Genomic DNA, 26,515 nt, shown 5'->3' on the forward strand with positions numbered 1-26,515 from the left:
TACTGAAACCTCTGTGCAGTCACCAATCCTTTACAAACCCTTCTCCAGCATGCGTTGTTCCCAGTTCTCAGATGAAGAGACTGAGGTCCAGGGAGGTTAAATCTCCTGCCTAAGCGAACGCAGCAGTTCAATTTATTGGACAAATCTAATCATGACAAGGCCCCTTTTGTTTTCGGGAAGGTTACTGTCTCCAGAGAGGTGGCACAGTAACCTGAAGCACAGAAAGTGATAATGAGGAGCCAGGGATGTGCTCCTTGCTGGGCGGCTTCGGTTGCCTGTTCTCTCGTTGCAGTGCCCTTCCCACTCTCAAAATTCCACTTTGTAGAGGAGTTAAAACAAATAAAATAAAAAGCTTCTAATTGCATTTCCTAAAGTCCAGTGCTTTCCCTTTTGCCAGGTCTTTGCTTGGCATCGCTTTGCGACTTTAACTCTGGCTGCCCCTCTGACTCCCATCGTGGCCTCAGGCAAATCAGGTCACTTGGTGCACCCAGCTCACCCCTTATTAAATTTGAGGATGAGCCTCGTGTTGCTAGGGTTGAGCATTATCTAGCAATTTTTATGCCACTTGGAGCAAATCCTGCCCTCTGTCTGTGTAGGTTAATTGATGTATGCTAACAATATTATCATGTTCAAAGACTTTTTTTTGTTGTTTTATTGTCAGTTCGTTTCATTGTATAGCTATTACCTCTGTGCAAGTAATAATTTTTTTTTCTGGAAGACTTCAAGACCACTGGCTTCTGTAATCACTAGTCTGTCCTGAAAACACTTGCAGTTATTTTCCTGTCCGTTCAGACGAATGTCCAAGCCCTTTGCATCATTTGTCTTGGTTACGGGAACTCTCTTCCAGTTTTTTGCGTGTATATTATCCCTTCCTCTTCACTGGAAATACAGGTGCTGGAGTTGTGTTGTTTCACTTGTCCATCAGACTGTTGCATTTTCCTGTTACGAACTCCTGGGTTGGCTCCCCCTTTATCAAATGTGGGTGTTTAAGTGGGTGTCTTCTCGTGAGAGTCTCCCATGGCCTGGGAACTGCGACCGCTTGCGCTTTGCATTCCTCTTCCTTGGCGCTGATTCCTGTATGGCTCTTTGGCGGTGTGTATTCCTTCATCCCACTCTTCCAAATGGAGTTCGTCGTAGCGTTGATCTCCAGCTCCCTTGCTAAGACCCCGGTTGTCTTGCCACTGTAGAGTTTACCTGGATTAAAATGCTCTGAAAGGATGTGATAAATCGTAGCATCCTCTGGAAGAACAGGCTCTTCCTCTAAGTTTTTGTCCAGCGCAGCGGCTGGGCGTTGTGGGCTCGGTGGCTCTGCCACAAGAAGTGTTTCTGTTGTCACGTGGAGGCTGGCAGAGGTGTGGGGCGAGCTCCCAGCCTGCGGCCTGGCCGCGCGTTCCTTTCTGCTGTGACAGCTGCTGGACGTGAGCCAAGATCCTCTTCCCATACAGCCCGCACCGGAGCTGCTAATAATACTGCTGCTTGGGTTGTCTGGCCCGTCGGTTCTCCGTCCCTGCCGATTGCCTTGGATACGGGGAGTCACGGGCTGCAGGCTTTGACGTGTCAGGAGAGGAACGCTCAGGGACGGGAAGAAGAGCTTGGGTTTGGCATAGCACAGTGCTGCTGTGGCAGAGATTTTGAGCGGTTTTATCACTTTCTCTGCAGTCTGCAGCTGGGTTTTGTTTCTGGGTTTGTCTTTGGCCGTGCTGGCGTGTTGGATGCAGGATTTGGAAGTTCTGACGTGCCTACGTAGCGCTTAGCACTGACGTGCTTTACGGAGTGTCACCTCGGGTCCCTTCTGGACGTCTCTAGATGTCCCGTCCATCAAAATGAATGGAGGCAGTTTTTCGGCAGAGACGTGTCTGTATGGTTGCACAAATGGATGTGGTGGAAGTGGCTATGTGTTTTCTTTCTCGGATGTAGTGAGTGGACAGACCCCAGCGCAAGCTTGGCTCCGATGCCTCTTGCTGCTCCCAGCTTCCCACATCCCTCCTTGCTCCCCAGGCTGGAGAGCTGCTCCGTTTTGTCACCATTTGAACACAAAAACAGCTTCTTACCAGAGTGAGAAAAGTCAGGGTGAATCCCAGGATCCAGAATCCCTGGAAGTGTCCCATCCCAAACTTGCAAAGTTTGGCCTGAAACCTTTTAATAGGTATAATCTGTTAAAGTATGGAGCAAGAGTGCTGTTTTTCACGGCAAGCTCTTTGCATTGGAGCTAAACATTAAAGCGACCCCAGAAAGAAGCAGAAAGCTCTGCGGTGGAGGAGCGGAGATGTGACCCGCGGTGCTGCAGTTGCCGGTGAGTCATCGGACAAATCCATTCGGCGACAGCTGTGAGGGCACCGCGGCCGGCCGGGAAGCGGAGCGGGATCCAGCCTGCGGTGCAAAGGTGGGGTGTTCCTGAGCGCTGCCTCCGATGGGAAGGAGACCTGCTGCAGCACCGTTGCTCGGGAGCAGCTGAGACCCAGTAAGCAACTGTGAGATTTATATCGATTCAATTCAGACTCAGGTCACAGCAACATCAATGCTGTGTAGTTCATAAAACAAAGTGAGAAAATCTCCCTAATTATTGTATTCTTTTCTTCCTGTCAGCCTACGGCTTTTGACAAATGACTCATGACCATCTTAGGGTTAAAGATGGAAAAAAAACGGTAAAACATAACATGAATCACAGTTTCCAATGTAACATAGCCAACATTTTAAATATGTATCTTTTCTTAGAATTTAAGGTGTTTTTTTCTTTGATTTTCTTTTAGACCTAACAAGCATACTGTGCATTTTGTATGCAAATACTGCTTTATGGAAAATATTTGTCTGCCTGTTTAGGTGTCTACAACTCACAGCAAAACAGTAGTTATGTCTGTTTTACATATGGAAAAAATGAAGTATTAAAGTGACCCCAAGCTATACAGTGCAGCTGCAAGGTTTACCCCTGCTCAGCTTGAGACTTGTATTGGTGTTAGCGTTTCATGGAATTCAGCTTTCCGTGAAGGCTTTGGAGCCGCCGGAGCACGTGCTTTGGGGTGTTCCTTGGCGAGTCACCTCCCCTCTGTTGAGTCCTCTGTTTCCCTGTCCTTCAGTAATAACCCATCCATAACACGCCGTAATCATGTTTTAGCTCTCTGCCTTTGGTTGTGGGACAGCTGCTGTGGATATTATTTGAAAGAATGTAAGAGGCTCAAATTTAAGCCTTTTATGGCTCTTAAGTTTAATCTTCACATCGCACTTGTTTTCTCAGCATGCACAGCTCTCTTATCTCAGGAGTCGGAGTGCAGAACGCCGTGGCATGCTCCCTCTCCATCACTTTTTGTAGAAAATGATGTAGAAAATGCAAGGAAGGCGTGTGTTATGGTAAATCAGTGACGTTTCCCTGTCAGCAGAGACCTTAAGAGCGGAGGCTTTGCAGGGGTAGATATACAACTGTGCAAGCTGTAAGGACCTGCCCTGCCAGAGAACGGAAACAGCAGCTCTAGAGCTAAGTGGCTGCTGGTGTCCATCAACGGACAGCAAAGCTAGCTGCAGCTTATGTGAAAAAGGCGATTTGGACAGAGGTCAGGAGAAGGTCTCTAGGCTGCTCTGGATCCCAGTATTGTAGGATAATTCAGGCTGGAAGGGACCTCAGGAAGTCTCCGTTCAGAGGACGCTAATATCAGAGTAGAATGCATTGTAATGCCATACCACAAATGGTTATTTTGAGTCATCTGCCTTTTAGTTTAGGTTGATATACTTGAGATTTATCTCTTTTATAATTAAATTTGAGACAGAATTCTGCAATGAAATGATCTAATGTCTTTGTTATAGACGGGAATGCGTTGGTAACTGCTCAGTCTTCGCAGATACCTTGAGTTTAGTTGAATGAGTTGCTTGGTAAGCCCCACGTTTCCCTTATTTGTCTTTCTGTTGCTCTTAGATTAATTCCAATAATAATAATAACAATAAAGCCTTCTCTGCTGAGGTTAAGGTTGAGGTAATTCTGAAGGTTGGTTTTAATCACCTGTTCTCCAGAAGCATTTGTAGGCTTTGGCAGAGACTGCGAAGGTCTCACAAACCTTTGATCGCTGAAGTCCTCGCTGAAACCCCCATGCGCGCTGCTCGTCCTGTGCTGGTGGTGAGTCTGCAGCTAGAGCACGTGAAGAACAGAAGGGACGTTTAACGTAGCCCGCATGCTTCACTGCAAAAGACCACGCTTTTTGCTTGGTTAAAAGCTGTTTCCCTGTTCAGTTGAGAACTTTGTATTTGCATTTATTATTTTGGCCTTTTCTCTTGGGGAAAGGTTGTGAGCGCACATTTTGTTTGGATTAAAAGACCTGAGTAGAGAGACAGAGAGGCATGTCATAACTATATTTTTTTAACATTTTAATTATAGGTAAGGTAGGTGAAAATGTGTCCAACAACTTTATGCTGTCCTTAAATCATCATTGCATTTTTCCTTTCTGGAAGTGAATTTTCAGTAAAGTTTAAGATGCCATCAGTGACCTCAATTAAAACGAAAGAACTCCATCTCTCATGGGGAAATCTTCTAATTAGTGATCTATTTCTGGTCTTCATATTCACTCACAAGGTAGCGCCAGCTGTTTAGGGGCAACTCTGTTTTAGGATTAAATTGACAATTTTCAGTCTCTGAGATGCTTTTAGCCTGGTTTCGTAAGGAAACAAGGTTCATGTTATTGCTCCTCTTCTCTAACTTTTGACCCCGTTGCCTTGTTTAGTCGCATTAGTGACTTGCGAATAAGAAGTTTCCTGCAGCTTTCATGAAAATCGGTGGCTCAGAAAAGACGTTAAAATCAGTGTACCCACTGAAGGAAGTGATGTATCGTGAGCCCCACAGTTACTCAGTCTTTTTTGGCCATGTACCACTTACATACTAATGAGTCAGTGCACACGTCACCTTTTGCCCATATGGTCGTTGATATTAAGGAAAAATGGTGATATTTGGGGAGGAGAGAATTCAGGTGTGTGGGAGGGATCCAAAGGTTCTCTGGGGAAATTTGCAGAACATGCAGGTGGCTGGAGCTGCCGCAGATTAAGAGACATAGAAATGTCCAGAAAATCATGCTTCAGAGGCTTTGCTTGCCCGTGGAGCTGCTCATTTGCGAGTATGCTTGCAGCCACTGAGACAGCTGGTTTGTATTGAGCAAAGAATACGTGCGACCCCAAATCCTCACCCCTGTTAGAGTGGAGGAGACTAAACTGGTCATGGTATTTGGCAGTTGGGGAAATCCTCTCATTTGGGGTTAAATGTGGGTGCCGTGGGGTTCTGCGACCCTGGGATGGTTCTGCGGTGGCTTCTCCCGGAGGAGCTGCGTGCTGGTGCTCCAGGGCGTGCAGCATCTCCGGGGCTCGTTGCCGCGAAGGAAACCTGAAGGACCGGACCGAGTGCAGGTGGTGGGTGACATTGGTCTGCGACCACAGCCAGCCAGAGGCAATGCTTCTGAGCATCTAAATAAGTGAGAGAACATGTTTTCCGCATAAAATGCAACTAGCTTTGTGTAATGGGCTGTTGTGGAGGTCCGTACCTGACCCTCCAGGGCAGCATTGGCCTGCTCATTATCTCCCTTTTTCTTTCTTTTTCCCCACCATACACCTGTATAAGAGGTTCTTAAGCAAGTGGAGGATTCCTGAAGGATGCACAACAGCTGGATTTTGTGTGCATGTCGGATAATGTTACGTAGTTCTTACATAGAGAAATTGGGTAAATTATAAAAGAAATCTTGACAATGAGCAGTAATTACTGACTGATTCTTCCCATAGTGGTCTCTGCTCACGTTGGTTATTTTCTGCAATAGTGATTCTTTTAACTGCTTGTAAGTAGGTCGAGATTTGTGCAGTAGGTTTTTTTTTTTTTTTTGGCCCGATGTTTTTGGACATATGGGAGTGCTATGGCTATTGTTCTGTCTATACTAACATATACAAAATGTGTGTGTTCAGTGCTGGAATCTATGTATGTGAAATCTCCGTGGCGTCCCTCCCCTGGAAAAAGAGCGTTAGAGCCATACAATTTAAAATCAGGAAATTGTTTATGCAATAGATCGTAACGAATATGGGGTCTGGAAAATGGCTTAATAGCCACCAGTGGGACTTTAATATATGAGAATTCATCGAGTGCCGATGGGTGTCGGAAGAAGTCTGGTTTAGCAGTAGCGTGTCCGATGTTAGCAGCTGTGAAGATAGCACCTCCAAAGGTGCCTTACCCACCTCACCTGGAAATATCTTTATATTTTCTAACGTAGAGCACAGGGTCACGGAAAAGAGGGCTGAACGGGACTGTCGGACACCAGCAGTCCCCCGGAGAGCCTCACCTCTGGCAGGATCAGCTCTATATATAAACCTGGGCAGAATTTGGCTAACTTGCTGTATTTCTACTCTTCTTTTCCTGGTGTTTTCCACCGCCGACAGTAGAAGGAAAATCTGCTTTCAGCACGTCGCTGAGCTTTCCGCGAGCGGTGCTAGCGGCCTGCCGGGGCAGCCGCCGGCCTCACCCCGCGTCCCGGCGTCCCGTAGCGCCGTCCGGGGCCGGGCAGCACCGTCCCCTTCTGCGAGTCCTTGGGAGCTTGTTTTGGCGGCGGAGGGGAGCTGCAGGGGATCACTTTTCCCTTCCGCGCGCCCGCAGCTAAATATACAGAGCAACAGCTGACGCCTCGCAGCCCCGTGGGAGCTGGCAGCCGCCCCGGCGCGCGGCGCGGTCGCGGCGGATGACATTGCCGCCTTCCCCTGTAGGTCACCCCATGCAGGGGCGCGGGGACGACCGGCCTCCCCGCCTCCCTCGCGGCCCGGCCCGCGCCTCTGCCCGCTCTGCACGTTCAGGGATTCAGCTCTGGATAGCCAGGGGTTTTTAGAGGACCGGGGGAAGGTAGAGGTTTTTAAGCCTAGGCTTAAAGTCAGCAGTGTTGGTGGGGTTTGTTTGCAGCATGAGAAGAGGAGGAAAGGCTAGAAAGGAAGAGAGCAGGTGGCTGAGAAGCTCAAGGCAGAAGTAACTGCAGAGGCTTTGGTAGCGCTCTGAGTGTTAGCACAAAGAGTCTAGAAAATTAACATTTCACAGATATTTGTAATACCCTATCTAATATTAAAATAGTATCTTTTATATATAGATGACTTTTTTATAGAACTGTTACATTCATCAACTTAAAAGACTCGTAGTAAAGCATTCCACGTTAATCATTGATTGGATGAATACATAATATTTCCCAAAACAGAGCGATTTAAATATAAATTTATCTTTCAAGTTTGTTCAATATGTTAGGGAGAAGGTAAGCCCAGTGATCCTCTTTCTTTTCTTCTGTTTGGTTTTCACAGGCTTTGCTTTCCTCCCATCTCACGGATTCCTTCTGTGTACAGCGTAGTCTCAAATCTTGCTGCTCCCTCTTGCTCTCCCTTGAATTTGTTTCATGCATCTGATAATTTTCTTTGATGTCTTCTGTTTCTGACCTGTCTTTTCCTGAGATTGGAGGGAGATAGGAACAAAATAGAACACTTTATTATGATGGATGTGTTCCCTGAGTTAATTGTGAATTTTATCTGCTGATGTTAGTGACTATAATTATTTTTTTGTGGCTCATCACTGCAAAGCTAGCTGTGATACCAAGGCAAAACTCGAGTGGTAGCTCTCTAGTAGTGCTTACGTGACTGTTGTGGGAATGGTGGCACCTCTTCTTATAATGACAGTTGGAAAAGGACTTTGAAAAAAATGTTCAGAAAAGAACAGGAAGAACGGTTTGAGGTTGGGAAAATAATGTTTTTTAAAATGAGAGACTTCAGAACATAAGGAAGAACTTTTTTACTGGGAGGGTGACTGAGCACTGGGACAGGTTGCCCAGAGAGGTGGTGGAGTCTCCATCCTTGGAGATGTTCAGAAGCCATCTGGACGTGGTCCTGGGCAAGGTGCTGTAGATGACCCTGCTTGAGCAGGGGGGTTGGAGGACGTGATCTCCAGAGGTCCCTGCCAGCCTCAAGCATTCTGTGATTCTGTGAAATGCATAGGGTGACTCATTGCCAGTGTGGCCCAGGGAAGAAATCTGTGCTGGCAGAGGGCTGCTTAATCTAGGAGAAAGAAGATAGAATGAAATTTTAAAACTGGAAGTAGAGATAAACACATTCAACCTAGAAACAAGCTTCTAGTTTTAACAGATGATATTTTTTGTTGGAACAACCCACCTAGAGAGGTGATGTAATTTTAATCACTTGGAGTTCTGCATAAAGACCAGTTGTTTGGGAGAGATGCTTCATCTCAGACTATTACTAGGACTTTACCACAGAAATTATTATTTAAAGACCTGTGGCTGTAATATTAAGGAAGACAGGTGAAAGATTTTTAATGTTCCTCCTCTCTCTAAAAGCTGAATCAAAAGAATAATCCCACTGTTTATTCTTCTCCTAGTTCTTGAGGGAGGACTTGAATTATCATGACCCAACAGTCAAGCACAGCACCTTCCATGGCGAAGACAAGCTCATTAGTGTGGAGGATCTTTGGAAGGCCTGGAAGACATCTGAAGGTAAAACTAAACAAAACAAACAAACAAACAAGGAAGCAAAACAAGCTCTCTCTCCCCTGCCGCCCCAACATACACATGCACCCCCCCCCCCCTGCTATGAGAGTGGTAAACGGTTTGGGTTCATGGGACCTTGACAGCGATGTGTGTGTACATCCCAGGAGAAACGTCCTTACTCTGCCTTTACTGCCCTCTACAAGTATTTCTTCCAGCTTCCTTTTTCTGTGCCTCCCAGATTTTGTTGCTCTTGTTACTTTTTCCAACTACTAATTCTGACACCTAAATACGACTATAACATATAAACTGTTGTCATAGCTGAAAATGTTCACTGCTGCGCTCCTGTAAATGTGTGTTGAAACAAAGCCACCGTGCTGTCCTATCCCAGGTTCTCCTTTAAACCTCCCACCTCACCTGATATTTTTATGGGGTAATAGCATCCTAAATAATAGAGCTGCATGGGAGTTTTCCTAAAGGCCATGTTTCATTAGAAGATAACAAGTTTCTGAACCTCAGGTATTCCTTAATCTAGTGAAAAGAAGGCAGATCAAGTCCTAAAACTAAAAGTGGAGATAAACACATTCCATGAAGAAATAAGCTGCAAGCTTTTAAGAAATGTTATTCTTTAGAGCAACGCACCTAGGGAGGCGGTGGAAGTTTAGTCACTTGTAGTCTTGAAACCTCCTGAAACTTCTAAATCTTTAAGGAATTTTGTAAGTACCCCGGTGCTTCCATGGCTGCTCTGCGTGTGGGGTGCCCCACACTGCGCTTTATAGCACTGGCTGTTTCCAGGCGTCAGGAGAGCGCTAGAAGTGCTCAGGAAAGGCATGATGTCATTTTTTTTTTCTGAATAGAATTTAGAAATTTCTCTTTTGAGAGATCTTGAAACTGATTTTTCTTTTTTCTTTCTATTTTAGAAACTTTGCTGTCAGATTCTGGGCTTCATACAGAATGATATTCTAAGCTAAGACCACTAGTAATAACCAGAAAAATCTTCAATGCCTTGAAAATAAAAGTTTGGGGGAGAGTATAGAAGGAGTAAAAGTACACTTTTGCAAAACTTCGATGCAGTTACTGTGTTGACTGCAGGATGTTTTGACTCAGATCACTTGGCCTGTTGATATATTGGGGTCAGCTTTGCGATCTGTGACGTAAACTGTTTCTGCCAGTGACTGGACTTTACTCCTCCTTTTGTGCTTTTCCTTTTTCCTTCATTATACATCTTATCCTGTTGCTCTCAAGACCTGGAGCATTCTCCTTTTCAGATATTTTTAGTTGCCGGTGTTCCCTTTATTTCTGGTCTTTTCCCTTCCCTCTGTCCTCCAAAATCAGATAATCTTACCAACACGCATTGCTTGAAAAATTGGATTCTCGTCTTCTGAACACTTCATCAACTCAAAAGCTTTCCATTTCTCTTTTATGTCCTGTTTCTTTTGTATTTGATTTGTCTGTCTTAGACTTTGAATTATTTGGAGGTAGGACGTGTCAGTGTTTTCAAAGCACTGTGTAGATATGTGGCTGGAAGTATGTTATAATCCCTCATGATCCATGAAATACTCAATAAATGTTTAGCTACAGCATTTGAAAAGCTGTTTGAAAACAAAGTGATTCTATGCATGATTCTGGAGTTGTTTTTCCAGGATCAGGATCACAGGCCCGTGGCGATGGGCAGGCAATATGTTTAATGTTCTTGTCCAAACCACTTAAAAGTCAGAACGATGCCAACGAATCCGTTTCTCTCTCGTGTTCGAGGAAAGCCTTGTGTTAGAAATTCTATTGTACTGCTGTTTACAGATGACTTCGCCTGAAGTATATCTTCACGTCAGTTGAGTAAGCATATAAGTCATTATGGGATGGCAGAGAGCATCTCATGATACTCTCCATGTTCCTTAATTGCTAAGTTGCTCCCTTCCTGTTTCTGGAATACATAGTAAGCGTTGTTCTTAGATTCTGTGGCATATTTTTTCTGCTCTCACTGGATTTAATTAGCACTTTTGTTTTTCTTTCTCAGCGTTCTCTGTATTTAGCTAATAAAATTATTAGTTTCTAAAGGATAGTCTCATGGAGTCTAGTCTTGGATTGTGAACTTTGGTTTTGAACTAATAGAATCAGGCTTATAGAGAAGGGTCATATCTTCATGCAGATACAAAAAGTAGCTTTGAAAAAGTGCTGTAGAAGTCTGTCATTAACTGATGTCCAGAACAGATATAATCCTTTTCAAGTTAAGTGGTTTTTTTACCTGCCATCGCTGTAGTTCCTGGTCCATATCTGTAGAATAAAAAGTTGTTTCTGCCCCTGAATTATCCAAAAGGTAAAGATTGGGATGCTTTCACAGCATGTAGGATTTGGTGTGTAAAACCCTCAATAAGTTTGGCTCTACAAAGCTCTTTGAAGTGAAGGACCCTCAGTGGATAGGATTCAGAATAGGTAAACTGTTCATCCTTGTACTCAGTAGATCCAGCCACCCCCCGGTTATGGGAAGGGTCAAATCCTCCTATTCGGGCACGTAGAAAAGCTGCAGGTGGCTGAAGGCAGCAGGACCAGTCATCGCTCCCGTGCAGATGAGTGCCGTAGCTGTGGAGGGACCTCCGGGGGTCCCAACCTCCTGCGCAAAGCAGGCACGGGAGGAGCCAGCAGAATCTGTACCCAGATTAGCATCAATTTTTATATCTTGAGGTTTTAGAGCATGTTTTTGAGGTGGGCTCTGATGCTTCATTCCAGACCTCATGACATTCATTAGCGGGGATGGGAGGCTTTGACGTGAACACTAGGTTCTTCAGAGCTTATTTTGATTTCTGGTTCCCTTGGGGACCATTCATGTTTCCCAGTTGCTAAATGTTAAGCGATAGCTAGTGTGTGATGCCAGCTCTGTCCATCCCCATGCACTGGAGCACCGCTGTGCTGCTCCTCCTGGACTCTGGGCAATGCCACTGCGTGAGGAACATCGTTCCAGAAGCTCTGCCCCCAGCTTTCCCAGACACCCTCAGTTTGCATGTGTTCCTTATGGCGATGGAAAATTAATTTCCCATGGTTTGTGGGCCTGTAACTACAGGGAATTTTCTTAAACTAGTGCAGTTTGCTAGTGTGTGTCTGTGAGTCATCTTGCAAGCTTACATGAGGATTATCTTTTTTTTTTTTAATCTTGCTACCTTTTACTTAAGTCTTGACTCTAGTTCCTGTCAAACAGCCAACACCATTCTGTCATCTTTCCGTTGAAAGCCTTCAGCTTGTTTGAGCGAGTTGAGAGATGTTTCTCATATTTGTGGGACAATTCATTGCTGGCATTTAAGAAATTACCGTGGCACCTTTGAATTCAGCAACTGTACAACCCTTTAAGCCAGCAGTGAATGGACCTTTTCTCCAGCTGCTGTTGGAAACTGAGAGAGAGATTGATGGATCTTGGGCCAGAAGGATATGAGGTGGTGACAATCAGCAGTGACTGGATATCGAGCGTAGAGCCCTCTTTAAATTATTGGAGAATGGGTAGATGCCACAAGAACTCAATCCATGCCATACAGACAGAAGTAGATAAATTAGCAGAAAAATCCTACGTCCTCTGAAAAAATTTGCTGCATGATTTTCTTTGTCTTCACATGGTCACTGTAGTGTCACGAAACTAAGTGGCAAAGGCACAAGCTTCATTCCCCACAGCTCCACTGACTGTGATTTTGGAGCCCTGTGTATCATCTAAGCGTCGAAGATGAACTCCCTCAAGTCGAGGCACCAAGATTTACCATTAATGTCTTTGAATGTTGTGAAACTCCACAAGATGTTGAGGCAGTTGTGGAGATAAGCTCTCCCCTCTGGCTGCTGTACCGTTTGGCAAACCACTTTCTCAGGCTGTTTACAACCCTTTTCTTAGAGTGCTTCTGCATGTGCTTTTCTTTTTTTGTCAAAAGACTCGTGTTCAAAAGGTCTGGAGGAGTTAGTGAGGCTTTCAGAGCATTTGGTCAGATATGTTAACTGTGCTTTAGGCATGCAGCGGGGACGAATGTACTTTGTTGGGAGTAATGGGATAGAAGCAATATCATTAGGATGATAGAAAAGGGGTAATAGAATAGAAAATAGAAAAAAACAGAAAAAGGTAATCTTACGTATCATCTGAGAATACGTTGGGTCTTGTCTCTTCAGAGGATTTCAGCCTCGGGCTGTTCTTACGACGTTAGAAGCAGCTGCCTGTGACTGCAGAGTCAGAACAGGTAGCGAAGCTTTGCCAGTAGCTGTCTGAGGCTGCTGGTTTATCTGATGGCCTCATTGCGTGGTTTTCTTTTGTGAGCTGTAAGCACAGTGTAAAATCAATCACCTTGAAAAGTTTATTGTCAGAGGCTGCTGCTGGGAAAGCACCAGCCCTTAGGCACTTTTATGTTGTTGTCTGTTTATGCTAAACCTGTAGCAGACCATAAGAACAGACTAGAAGAATAATCACACAAGGCAACCAGGTAGAGGCTGAGAACCTGTAAGTATTCCAGTAGGGTTATTTCTTCCATAATATTCTGCAAAATTTAATGCCCTCCTGGTTTCATTCCATACTTAATAGGAATGTGTCTGTTTAAACTATGAGGGTTTTTTTTCTTTGCTAAAGGTGATAGGAAGAGGTATATCTGGTGAAGCTGCTAAAGGTGATAGGAAGAGGTATATCTGGTGAAGCTGCTAGTTACGCTGGTATTGCTGGCTTGACGATTTTAGTTGCTTGGTAAAAAATACTAAGCTGCTTGCTTGTTTTCTGCCTCTCCTACAGTGTATAATTGGACAGTTGACGAGGTGGTTCAGTGGCTCATTACCTACGTAGAGCTGCCGCAGTACGAAGAGACCTTCAGAAAGTTGCAGCTGAGTGGACATGCCATGCCCAGGTCAGTGCCCACTGCATTGTCTCATACTCCTCTGGGATGTATGCCAGGAGAAAAACAGATTTTAGGTGGCTCATAACATCATGTGGAATTCATCTATGCGTACAGAGCCACGTATAATACCTGTTCCACGGCAGTTATGTTTTGAGGATTTGGCTTTGCACGGGTCTTCTCTGCAAGGATTGATTTAGCCATCAGTGAATGTGCATCTGCTGTGGGTGAAGTTGCAGTCTGAACTGTGCGCTGGTAGATGTTGTCCTTGCTGGTTGGTATCCTAGATTTCATCCGACTGACTGTCTATGCCTGAAGCTACGTATTTAGAGCTAAAACCTTGAACTGGAACAAAACAGTTCTAGGTTGCATCCTGGCTCTGCCATGGACTTCCTTGGTAGCCTAGTGAAGTCATTGAATTTCTCTGTCATTGTTCCTTATCCTTAACAAAGGGATAATCTCTGTTTTATTGGTTGCATCTAAGTAGAGATTAAGTTCCTTGTTTAAGGATTACTTGTTATATACTTCTACAGTATCTAGCACTGATATGTGTTGATCTTAATTCAAGCTCCTTGAAGCTCTAGCAAACAAGAATTCTAACTTTGCATTCCTTGAGTAAAACTTGGTGTTTAGTTAGTTGACTTAAACTTTTAGCAGACTTTAAAGAAACCCATTGCAGCTTTTTTGGGTCAAGGTTATTCTCACTGAAAAGGGGCCTACGAACTGCCTGCAGAGGAGGGATTAAACTGGGAATAAAATAAGGTGTTTGGGGCAGTGCAGTAGTCCAGTTTTTCTTCCATATGAGAAATATATTCTTATGGTCCGTGAAATAAGATGTCAAAAGCAAGCAGTATGTATGGCTGGAACAACACTAAAAGATCAGTTTTGTTAGGAAGTCAGTAACTTAAATTGTCAGGATTAATTTAATAAAAATGGCCTTGCTTTTTCTTCTCGATCTCCAGTTAAAGCCAAAGACACTGTTTTTAAGCTCTTTGATAGAGATACTTGTTCTGTATCAGAGGCAACATATTTTTTGAGGAATGTCTTTTGTCTGGATACCCTAACCAGGTAGCTTTCTGGTCTTCCTCCTGTAGTTCTCGCGTTGCTAATTTTTGGTCAGGTTGATATGGCCATGCATACGTCTTCTTTTACAGGTTAGCAGTAAACAATGCTACGATGATGGGAACTGTTCTGAAAATGACAGATCGAAGCCACCGACAGAAACTGCAGCTGAAGGCTCTGGACACTGTGCTCTTTGGGCCTCCTCTCCGTAAGTAACGCTGCAAACTTGGCTGATTATTAAGGAGCTGCCCTGTATCCTCATGCAGAAGCTGCTTTCAGGTTGAATCAGCCTGCTGTCGGTGACACAGGCTGCAGATTACCCTCATGTGAATGGGTGGAATAGCACTGTAGATTAGATGAGAAGGCATTTCAGCATGAATAAGAATGAGGACTGAGTTCTTTTGATGCTGATTATAGGCGTCTGTTGACATGGTCTAGAAGCCCTGTGATCGTATCTCAGTGCTGTGTAGGGTGTTCCTTTGGCATTCACTCTGTCTGGCTCCTGTCTCCTGCCTTTTTATTAAATGTTCTTTCTGGTGTCTCTCCCACTTATTCATGTTTTCCTCATTAGCTTTTGATGCTTTTGTGAGGTAAGCAGAAACCTTGCTTGATGGGGGCCTGTTTTGCTAGATACCATGCAAACATGATGGATTTTGAGTGTGGACTGTATTGTCTGTACTTGTTTTGAGCCCTCTCGTCTTTCCCAGTTGTCTTGGCCCCACTGCGCAGGAGATTTAAAACGAACACCAGGGACTGCTTTCTCAGCACAGTGCAAGTGCAGTAGTCTGAATGCAGCTTCGGGCTCAGGAATCCCTACATCTTCCATGGTTGCTGACAGCTGGAAGTAGGCACCATTAAAAGTACCATTTTATGCTTCCTCTTTTCTTTATGTGCTTTCCATAAGCATCTGCTCCTGTCCACTGTTAGGATACCACATAGGATGTGCTTTTACTTTGCACAGTATGAATGTTCTTACAATCTTACAGAGCAGCTGGGTCTTTTTGCAAGCCTTCCCTGTCTGGCTACCAGGGCTGCCTGACATTTCACCGGTCGGAAGTGATGTGGCGCTGCCATTATTCTTTCAATTATTACTTTTTTGTTTTTTTAAAGTTATTAAAGAATGCAGTTATTAAGGAATGCAGTGAATGGTGCTGACTGATTCGATTCGGATCAGTCCGTGTTCATTACAGACTTTGGGATCAGCGTATGGATCGGGGTATGTGAATACAGGCAATGCACTTTAAACTTTTAGCTGAAATAGAACATTTTTTACGAGGTAATATTTGCTATTTGATCAGTAATTGACCACATTTGTCTCCGGTTTATAGTGAAGTTTATGGTGAGAACTTGTTTATCTAAAACTAATTCCTTAAGGAATGGATCGCAAAACGGCAGAGTTTGCCACACCACTGGCAGTTAGCAGTGCTTCGGGGAGCACTGGGGCACCTTTTAAGTTGCAGGAGCAGTGTTTGCTCGGTGGTGGATTTAGTGGTTTCGATTACATTCCTGTTACGGTTCTTTTTAGTTGGTCGGTGAAGGTGGCTTCCTGCTGTCCTCGCTGCTGAGAGAGCGAGGCTCACAGATGCTCTCCTGAAGGTGCTTTTATACCTGCGGTGGTTAGGGATATAGAAGCACTCGAGGCATTTGAAAAACAAAAAATCCGTCTAGAAGCTAGGAAGCTTGTTCTCTGATGTCTCTCTAATTTGTTGCAGAGGCTTCGGCAAGCATCATGCCGTTGCCTGGGGCACCTGGCCCGCTTGCTGGCTGAGGAACAGGCTCTTGCAACTCCCAAAAAGACAGAATTTCTGTGCCAGACTCTAGACATGTGATTTCCTTCTTCACACACATCTTTTCACTTTCAGGGTTGCAGTTCTGTGAATTAACCCAAGTGCCAAAGATGAGATAAAATCATAGTCTAGGCAAGATGGAGTGATTGGTTTCTCTGTGCTCCTCTGCTGTTTTGCCTTGGGAACATATGGAACAGAAAATACCACCACTTTAGATGAGACAGTAAAGGGAATTTAAGAAAATAGGTAGCAAATTAAAAAAAAAATGTATTTTCTGAAAAGTGAATTTATATTTTTATTATTTATAACTCTAAAGTAGCAGAAACTCAGCTGTACACCTTCCAGGCACCGCTGAGCTCTTGTTTTGGGCTGAAACACTGGCAGGGTGCTGCCTACTGAGCTCCCAAGGCCAGTGGCTTCTCCTGGTCGCCTCTCCAAAGGCCGATAAAGCGAGACCTCTGTGCGGCCCGTGAGATTTCAGGAGATGTTTCTGTAGTTCCCCTTCCCAGAACGGAAGTCTGCCATGCTTATTTCGGTCTAAGCAGCTGTGCGCGACTTAACTTAGCAATTTGCTAAGTCAGTCTCAGATGTCTCTTAACTCCTGCTCCATGGTTACCGGGAGCTGCCGGGAGGAGCGGAGTCTGGCCGAAGGGAGAGCTCGTCCTGGCCCCGGGAGGAGCATTGCACCAGCTGACCGCAGCTCCTGCGGCAGGAGCAATGGGAATACCGCCCAAGGCGACCGTCACCGCCTGGGATCCTTGATCCTTGGCACCCCATGCTACTCCTCCAGTACCAAACCGGTAACGAGATTCCAGCATTTTGCTTGGACTCTTTGGTAGCAGCGCGAGACTGAGGTTTCTTTGCTTTTCTCCTGATCCCTCTTATTTTTATCGGAGGTTATTAGTTGTCATCATTAGTATTTATTGAATATCTGTGTCCCGACTGACAGAAGCCCGGGGATTGGTTGCCTAGACCTATCCAAGGACATGTTTGCTGAGCAGGATATGGCATTTGCCAGAATGTTTTGGAACAAACTGGCCTTTTTCGCTTTTCATTAAGTGTTTATTCCCCCTGTCTGGGGTGGATGAAGTCATGTTTCCTTCGGTATAACTTCCAGTATAGCAGATCTGTTTCCCTTTATAATGATTAAAAGTATATTTGACAAGCCGTTTGAGACCCATTGGAACATTATTTGTTTAAAGCGATAGAATTTCTTAATCAAAATCAGATTAATTTATCACTGTGAGATTTACCATCCACTTTAAATATTTACAGTTAATTGAATTGTGTTTAGATTACCTGCACCTAGATGGAGAAGCAGCTTTGTCCCATTAAGAGACTCCGTAAGTGACTTCTTGCGTACAGAGCCGTGGCCGAGCTGCCGCCTTCGTCCCCGCGCAGGGGCAAGGCTGCCCCGCTGGCCTGGCTCATCATGCAGGGAGGTGCAGAAGTTGCTCATTCCTCTGTGCCTGTGGTATTTTTTCTGGTATTTCAACTTTAAACTAAGCAGTGCAGAATTTATGGAGTGTGTAAGTTTTCTTCTGTTTTATCAGTGCTTATGCAAATTGCTATAAAATTGCTAAATTACTAATAGTCCAACACATCTTTTGTGAAATGTTTTGTTTAAAAATTGAGGCTTTGAATTTGTGTCCTTCACGGTGCGACTCTCTTGCTTGAGAAACATGAGGTTAGTGTCAAATTTTCGCTATCGTGTGCCTTTTACCTGGCTTCTTTAAAACACAAGACAACATAGCGCTGCAGACCCGACCTGAGACGTGGTCAGCTGGGGAGCAGCCGGCGTCTTGGGCGAAACTGCCCTTTCTCCCCTCTTCCCCCCAAAAGAAAATAATGGAGAAACCAGTTTTCCTTGGCCAGCGGCACCTGAACCAGGCCCGGGCCGTGCCGGGCTTCGCGGAGGAGGGAGGCTGCCGGCTGCACGAGGAGCCGCGCCTGGAGCCTGCGCGGGAGCGCGCCCGTCTTGCTCCGTTTGACGTAGGTCCTCGGAAGACGATTACGGCAGCTGGTCGGGAGGCAGAACGCTTCCCTGTTCCCGCTGTCCGCGCTCGGAAGCAGCCGCGGGTAATTGCTGCCCAACCAGCCGGCTCGCAGCAGTTCTTCATGGGCGACCTGTGCCGGAGTCAGTCACCGTGTTCCGGGATAATTAATGCCTTTCAAGGTGGGATAATTAGCAAAATGGTAAGCAATGCAAGAATGGGCGTTTTGGCATAAAAGAGCTTTTCTGGAATAGCTATTATTAAACAGTATTTCTGTCAGCTTTCTTATATTGACGGACTCTTAAGTGGTCTGCAGCATTATCATGTCTTTTATATATGGGTAAGTTTGTGGTGTTTATGTGCCGCTCGTGACAGTGTTGTGTGCATTTAGATCAAACCGAGTGCAATTCTGGCATCTAGAGCATTTTATGGAGCGACACCAGTGGTAGTTCATAGATACTGAATATTAGAAAGATAATCTGACGATTCAGGTGGAGAAGACTGCGAGCTGGGAGGCTGGGGGTGTGCACCGCAGGGGCCACAGGCTCACGCTTTTGCCTGTGGGTGTATTACTGCTCTACACCTTCGTTTCCTAATCCGTGAAGTAGACACAGTAATTGGGATTTTGACTGGATCTTCTGAAGTTGTGTTGACACTTGGAAGGAAATAGAAATATTAATTGGGCCCAGGAAACATTTCATCAAATTTTAAATGGTTGTTTCATGGCAGGGTTAATGTGTGAAACGACTGATGCAAAGATGCTTCCAGCATTGCACGCTGCTCTGCGCCTTTACAGTCATCTCATCCCACGCATCACTGGCAGTTCTTCTTCCAACGGCGGCTCCGTTAAACTCTGATAGGCCATTCTAAGCTTTTTACTTAAATGTGATTTAAGCTGTTCTGAAACTGTAATAATTCATTTGCCAAATTCTATGCATGTAAGGAAATGCTATTAGTAATATCAGGAATTGGAGGGGGGGATTGCAGTGTGTTATGCACAGTGAAGTGATATATCTTCCTGGAAGTGGCTTAATGAAATGCCTTTCGGAGAAAAAAAAAAACCTTATTTGCTATAGTAGCTAATGAATATGCTTTATGGCTGTTCATTTGTGAATAGGTTGGTAGTTCTGAGAGCTACATTTGTGGAAGAACTATGGGTAGTTTGTGGCAAATATTGAGTTCTGTGAATTTTAGTACAAAATGTAACAGTGGTACTTTTCTCTTGTCTTCCTCCTTCCCTTCTTCATCTTCCCAAAGTCCATTTGGAAAGCACAGCCCAGCGTTCGTGCTGCAGCCTCTCTGGTCTGCAAGGTTGCCTGCTCAGTGCTGCAGGCTGAGTCTGAGACATCCCCAGAGCTTTCACAGAGTAGGAAAGCATACAGCCAATAGGTAAAATAACAAGTTTCTGATTACTTGAAGTTTATTTCAGGTTATTTATTTGCCATTCTGTGAACCACTTAGTAAAAGGTAATGACGAAGACTTATTTTAGGGATGCTAGCCCTGGCAGGCTAGATACTGCTGGTAGGTGACGGGAAGAGGGAATCCCAAGTTTAAAACCTTCCTCTTTCTTGGCTACAGAGGAGACCTGCAGAGAAAAGCCAGTTTCACTAAAGTCAGTCTTTGTTACCTGTACTTTTCTTCCCAGGATTGAAGACTCTCATTCTTTTGGTGAATCTGCAGTCTCATAAAGTTATAGGAAGCAAAGAGGCTAAGTTTACATCTAAGCTAAGTTTTCCTTTTCGTTTCCTTATTCGCTCGTCCTTAGAGAAAGTTGCTGGAAAGTAGGGAGGTTTGTTGTCAAGTGCTTGCATAGTTTAGCCGAGGACTCTTGGTTTTGGGAAGAGTCAGTAGGACGTGAGTCAGTGCTAGGTGGGTCTGGGGTGCGTTTCCCTGGGCAGCCCCGAATGCCCCAAGCTAAGGCGAGTCCCTGCTGCGTGACTAAGAAGGCGGTTGTGCGGGCAGATTAGTGGGCAGGTAGGTAATGGGAATGGTGAAGGAAAGCTTTAATAACTGTATGGGGGCGGAAAATAGATTTCCTGAACAAGTCAGCCGAGCAGTTTTTGAAAACATTTAAAAAAAAAAGGATTAGAAATTACATATGTGCAGCAACTTGCCAGAATGTACTTCTGGAAGAGGATGTTGTGATTATCCATCCGGGATGGGAAGTGGGACCAGTATTAATCTTGTTTATTTCTTTAGTGTCGAGCTTTCTAGTGAATGTGTTCAAAGAATGATTGGACTCTCCTGTGGTGCGGTAGATGATGGATTATGTTATTTTTTTGATGTTAGAGCCCCCACGTCCCCCGCTGCAGGGCCAAGTCGGGCGTGCGTGGCGTGGTCACAGCAACAGGCGTCTTGTCCTGCTTCGTTGCGGAGGTCGGGGGGGTATGCGCTTGTGGGGCCAGGACGTTTCTAGTGTAAGAAAATGCTGTTAACTTACAGAAAAAACATGTTCTTTGGAAAGGGCTGAAGCAGACACCGTCATCTGATGGGCTTGAAGTGAGCGGGTGCCAAGGTAAGAAAGCTCCGAGGCTGATGTGATGGTTCATCGTACGCGTTAGACTGGTCGCCTCTTCTGCCCTACCAGTTTCTTGAGTCAAACAGTTTTTAATATGTCTGTAAGGAAATAATAAGACTTGACGTTCAGTTAGCCTGTTGAGGTGTAGGCTTTGCATTCTGCATGACCTACAAGTGTTGTTTTCAGTGTTATGTAGTAAAAAGTCCTTATTCTGTTGTTGGAGCTTTAGCTGGAGCATCCTGCCTCCCTGAGAAAAGATCAGGGACAGGTTACGAGACAGTGCTGAACCATTTCATCTGCTTTTGAAAAAAAATCCACCTCCTGGAAAAATTAGCTTTTACCGGTGTCTGAAAGACACTGAATTTCTGGGAGAGCAAATCTTGAGCAAGACCCTTCTTTTCCTTCCTTCTTAGGTTTATGTGTCGATAGAGATGGATATAGCGTTTCTGTTTCAGTCATGCAACCAACCCCTTCATCACGCACAGCATGGGGAGAGGGTCCATTTGGGTCTGCCCGGAGCTGAGAGTTTCTCTTTGCACTGCTTCTTTACACGAACGCTATTAATACTGTAATGAAGTGTCTGGGGGCTGAGAAAAGCAGCAGCTAGGATATATAGCTGGTTATTGATTAAACGCTTCGTGTGACAGATGGCATGGACGAAAAGGATGTGGTTATTCCTCAGTGTCAAGTATGCCAGGTTAAACTGAGAGGGGTAAGGAGAAAAGGGAAGTGGCACAAATGTCTTTTTGTCCGTGGGGATGTTCGCTCAACCTGCCTTTGCTGGGAATGCTGAAGTGTTTTGTGTTTCGCGTGCGACGGGCTGGGCACCCGTCTGCTGTTACTCGTGGATGCCCAGTTTCCACGCAGCAGTTCAATCACTTCTGATCATCAGTCCACACCCAGAGGGAAAACACACAAGCAGAGGAAGGATCACTGCAGGTTTTTATAAGGGAAAATACTGAGTCTATTTCAGCTGGAGGTTTCAGCCAGAAGTACGTGAGAAACAGTGAAGTTAAACTGCGAGGCTGCAGCACGCAGGATTCCCTTGGTTTTCTCCTAATTCTGTGGTGTAGCATCTCTCTTCAGTGCTATTCTCCTTTTGAAGTGTAGAAGAACAAGATGTGCTGCATCATCCGAGACTTATGTGAGCATCATGTTAACTGAAACCTATTTATCAGACATAATGGAGGAAAGTCTATATCCTGATTCAGCAGTCTTCATGCTCTCTTGGTAAATACTCGGGATGTTTCTGATTCCTCCTCTGTCTTTGCCCATTAAGAGTACTGCTTCCTTCCCTGCCTGGCACAGCAGAGGCGGTAACAGCAAGTTACGTGCTGCCCTTTGGGTACACTGCAGCCTTCCATCTTGCTCCTAAACTGGGGCTATAAAAAGAAGTTAACCTCACTGAAGATTTAATTTTTGCGTCATGTTCATGGGTTTTTTCCTTTGTTCTTCAGACAACCTGTCTTCTCTAGACAGCTTCGATTTTTACATGCAGAATGTCCATTGTGTAGCATCAGTATATTTCTGCAAACCTAGGATACAGTATTTCTTCACATCTGGTTCTTGTCCTTGCTTATGCATATTCCTCATTTCTGGCTTTTTGTCAACTAGAAGAATTCCTACCAGCCACAGATGTCAAGAGCCCATTTGTGTAGCTCCAGAAGTCATTTTTCTGCTGGTAAGGATGACCCCATCCGACTAGGGCACTTCCAGTCTAATTGCACTTGCAGAAGAATGAGAGCTACAGAGAAACCCAACGTAAACTGTGGCTACTGGGAGGAAGAAGTCATAGTGTACACTGCAACGCTGCAACCGGAGTCAAACTAGCACCTTGACACAATAAAAATCACTAAAAGTAGTAGATGCCACTGGTAATTAAGTCTATTTAATGCATCCTTTATGATGCAGTTGCAGGAGTCAGAGCGTATATATCTGTCATCTGCTCCTAGTGGGAAAATCTGCTTAAACAGCTTTGTCTTTTTTCCAGCTATGGCAAATGTCAGCGGTTCTTTGCTTAAAAAAACAAAACAAAAATGCAAACCGAAGTTTTAATACAAGGGTTTTTCCCAATACAGGTTGAATGCCCTTACTGTCGTTACACAGCTAGTTTTCCCTCTCTGCCTGATGCATCTGGCTGTATGTCGTCATCTCGGCCTTTCACTCCTGTTTCAGACTGCATGGACAGGAGCTAATCTGGAAATCTGTCTTCTAAGACTTCACTGTATTTTTACTTTTGTTCTTTAGAGACGAAGTTCTCTTTTCTTGGATTCAAGCCTTTTTTGAGCCTTCGCTGTGTTTGGGGTATCTTGCAGGTTTCCCAGTTGATGCTGCCATTCACGCTGCTCTGCCTACGCATGATTTTCTTTGCTGTATTTTGCAGGCTTGTGTGTGTCTTCCCCAATTTATATGTGCCCACATAGTATGTGACGGTACATTTTTTAGATTGAGCTGCACGTGCCTTTATGCAATCCTTCATCTAAAGTCTTCAACTATGAATGCTTCATTTTGGCCCAACCCTTTTTTGTGTGTGCATATGTGTATTTTTCTTAATCATCTTAGAATTTTCTGTTCATGGTTTGTAACCGAATTGCTGATGAATCCCTGTATCAGTTATATGAAAGGCTGTTAAAGAAAAAAGGATAGGAAATGTTGATCTAGCCTATTTCTTTGTTTGACAGAGATACTCTTGTAGTCCTCTCTATTACCCTTTGTTTGCTAGGAAATCCCACATATATTATTCCTTGGAGATATATGAGAACATAAAAACATACCGATTTCCAGGCAACGCCCTCCAAATACTGAATTGTATCAAATACATTTTTCTTTTTCTCCCGGTTAAAGCTAGTCTCCATCCTCCATTTCCACGTTTTCCACTTCAGCAGTTTGTCCTGTTTTGTGTACCTGGAATAGAGTGGTTTTGGTTTTTTGATTTTATTTTTTTTTCCCTCTTTCATCATCTGTAGTTTCTGGATCTTATGTCTTGAACCAGTAGAGATTCATTGTGAGTCATTCGGGGCTGAGTTAAAGCAAATGGCTTGTGCATCTGTACTTGATTTCATTAAGGCACGGAGAGATTTTTAAGTGGAATAAAATTTTTCCTGCCTCAGCTGTGAAAGTCTTCATCCCTCTAAACGATAGAAGTAGAAATTTTCTGTCTTTTTCTTTGATGAACGTTTGGTGAAGAGACCTAACACCAATTATTTCTCAACAGCCAACAAAATATCTTTAGATATTCTTGGGAGACAAAATCTCTGTTTCTCTCTCAAATTTACCTGATTCTTGAGTTTTCTCAGAAAAAGAGAATGGATTCTTACGCCTTTCTATGTGTCCTTCATATTTTACAACTTGGATCCCTAAAAATAACTATAAAGAACACAAATGCTGTCTTTGTGGAGTAAGATACATGTCTGGGTTATAAACTAATGTATTAATCTGTTGTTGGGGAACCGAGTGGTTGTATCTGTTAATCCTTTCTGCTTGAAAGATCCGTTGTGTCTTGTACGTGGCTCTTCCACTTTTCACTGCCCATGTGGGTATTTTGTTGTTATACCCAGTAAATACTTAAAATGTGATCTTTTAGAGCCTCAACTCTCACTGTAATACGATACAACCACATTTCAAATGAAAAGATTTATGACCAAATGAAAAAGCTAGTTAGGATGTTCTTCTCTTGCATTGTGCAAAGTTGATGCTTAGGCCTAAGCATTACAAAAAGCATATAGCTTAATGTATTGGCAAAAACCTTGAATACTCTGTCATTTTGAGGGGAGAAGCATTGTTTGCTTTTCAAAAGTCATATTGTTAATTGTATTTTAATGTAGCAAAGATGAACTTGAGGCCCTGGGGGGCTCTTCGATCTACATTGAAATGCTGGGGAAGGTGGTGACGTCACTTCAAATGAAGTCGAAACTTCTTATTGTTAGAGATCCGTTTCAAATTTAGTATGATCAACAGCTTTTAAAAGTCTCTAAAACTTCAAGATGGAAAGGCTTTTTGGAGAAACAGCGTGCGGTGCGAGCCCCACAGCCGTCGTCTTGCTCCTTCTCCGTTCATGAGAAAGCAGACGGTGTGCAAGTCTGGGGCGTCACCACTGAAAACAAAAAGCTGAAGGATTTGCCCAAGGTTCAGCTTCACAAGAATATACAGGAAATTGTCTGGCAAGTGTAGCCAGATATTGTAGTGCTCTCATAAATGTTCATAAGTCCACTGAAAGTGTCCAAAAATGAGAGGTGTTAAAAATATACAGCCCAGATGGGATTTTATGCATAATCCACTTCTGTAATCTCATCTGAGGTCTTTACTTAAATTCATAGAAAGAAAGGGATCAAAATAGAAATGCAAATTAAAATCTTTCCACTTGGAATTTGCTCGGCTTTGCGATGGCCGCTCCAGGTGCCGTGCCAGCTCTGCCTTCGCGGTCGGGCTGCAGCGGGAGCCGACGTCTGTGCCTTCTGCAGAGCGACCGTACTGCCGACTCGCGACATTTAAAACACATGCACATAAATCAGAGAGTAGATAAAAGAGCTGGAAACAGAAGACAGAAGTGCTGGCTCCTGCCATCGCTGTTGGGCAGTAGCTTCTCCAGGGGGAAAGTTTGCTTCACCTTGTGCGTCGAAGATGGAAGATGCCTGTGCTTTTGTTTGGGGGAAGAGAAAGGAGGAGACCCGGTCCCTGAACAGCTCGACCTTGGACAGCTTCATTCACTTGTGTACTTCAGTTTACTCAGCTGTAAAATGCATGTAGTACTTGCTCGCCTTCATATGGTCACAGCATTTAATTTGTCTTGAAAAGTATTTTAAAAGTCCTAGATGAAAAAGGATGCACAAGATAAAATTCTTTTGTCAACTTTAAAATATCTGGTTATTCGCTTTCCCACATCTCTTACCCCAAATCATTTTGGAAAATGACACCATGCGATTACAGTCCCTTTTAAACTCATCATCAATGTGACTTCCTAGCGTCAAATTATTCCTACCTGCAGTGCAAGGAAGAAACTCTGCTTATTTAATAAAGCTGACTGTTACGAAAAGTAATTAGTTACAGTAAATCCTGCTTATACCTGCTGGGCCCCAGCGAGCCAGTTTGCCCTAGGGCAGGACCGGTGTTGCTGTGGGAATCTTGCAGGGCGTGCACACCTGAATAAAGCCTGTGTCTGCCGAGGTGGGGGCTGCTTTGGGTGTAGCTCGTTCTGCGAATGCCGCGTTGAGGTTTCCGTCATGCTGGATGCAGGACAGAGAAAAATACTACTTCTGACTCCTTTTAGCAAACCCATGAGATTGCATTAGCCTGCTTACAGCTCTCCGGCTCCTCGTCACAGTAATTTCTGATTCTAGAAATCCTCTGGCTGCTCCAAGCACCTTGCAACTGCTCTGCATTCACATCTGCTCTCGGCAGGGATGGGAAGGTTGCACACACTTCTTTGCTTTAAAAAAATTCCTGCTATTTTGGGTGAGGCAAAGAGCTTTCTTGGCTGTCTGTGATGTTTTGGGGTTTTTGCTTGTTTGCTTTGATTCTCCCTCAGCTGCCAGCCTGACTCGTTCCCGGGTCCTCCTCACCCCGGTCGTCTCTCCGGATGGGACGGTGGAGTGGGATGACTGGTGGGGCTGCGGGGCCCGGCGCAGCGTTTGCTCTCGTGTAGATGCTCCTCCGCTTGCTCCTGCTTCTGTCTCCGCATTCCCGTGAAGCCTGCTGTAAAGCCTCTCTGAGTGACTTAAGTGACTTTTGACTTAAGTGAGTGTTTATAATCTTGAGCGTGGCGGTTGAGGAAGCCCCATGTTGCCGCTGGTTGCATGCCTTCCGCTGACGCCTGTAAGGCTTGGTGTGAAATGCCGTGCC

At 44.5% G+C, this 26,515-nt stretch overlaps 1 protein-coding gene across 5 annotated transcripts in view; it reads left to right on the plus strand.

The window, feature by feature from the left end:
• The window catches only part of STIM1 (stromal interaction molecule 1), a 104,372-nt gene that overhangs the window by 45,824 nt on the left and 32,033 nt on the right, over positions 1 to 26,515 (plus strand). For all 5 annotated transcript variants that reach the window (XM_064505273.1, XM_064505276.1, XM_064505275.1 and 2 more), the window contains exons 4-6: positions 8,369 to 8,483; positions 13,216 to 13,327; positions 14,470 to 14,585. In XM_064505273.1, coding sequence (XP_064361343.1) covers positions 8,369 to 8,483; positions 13,216 to 13,327; positions 14,470 to 14,585 — 343 coding nt within the window. The remainder of the gene's footprint in view (positions 1 to 8,368; positions 8,484 to 13,215; positions 13,328 to 14,469; positions 14,586 to 26,515) is intronic.

The sequence above is a fragment of the Dromaius novaehollandiae genome, chromosome 1 (genome assembly GCF_036370855.1).
Source record: "Dromaius novaehollandiae isolate bDroNov1 chromosome 1, bDroNov1.hap1, whole genome shotgun sequence".
In the NCBI taxonomy this organism is placed as follows: Eukaryota; Metazoa; Chordata; class Aves; order Casuariiformes; family Dromaiidae; genus Dromaius; species Dromaius novaehollandiae.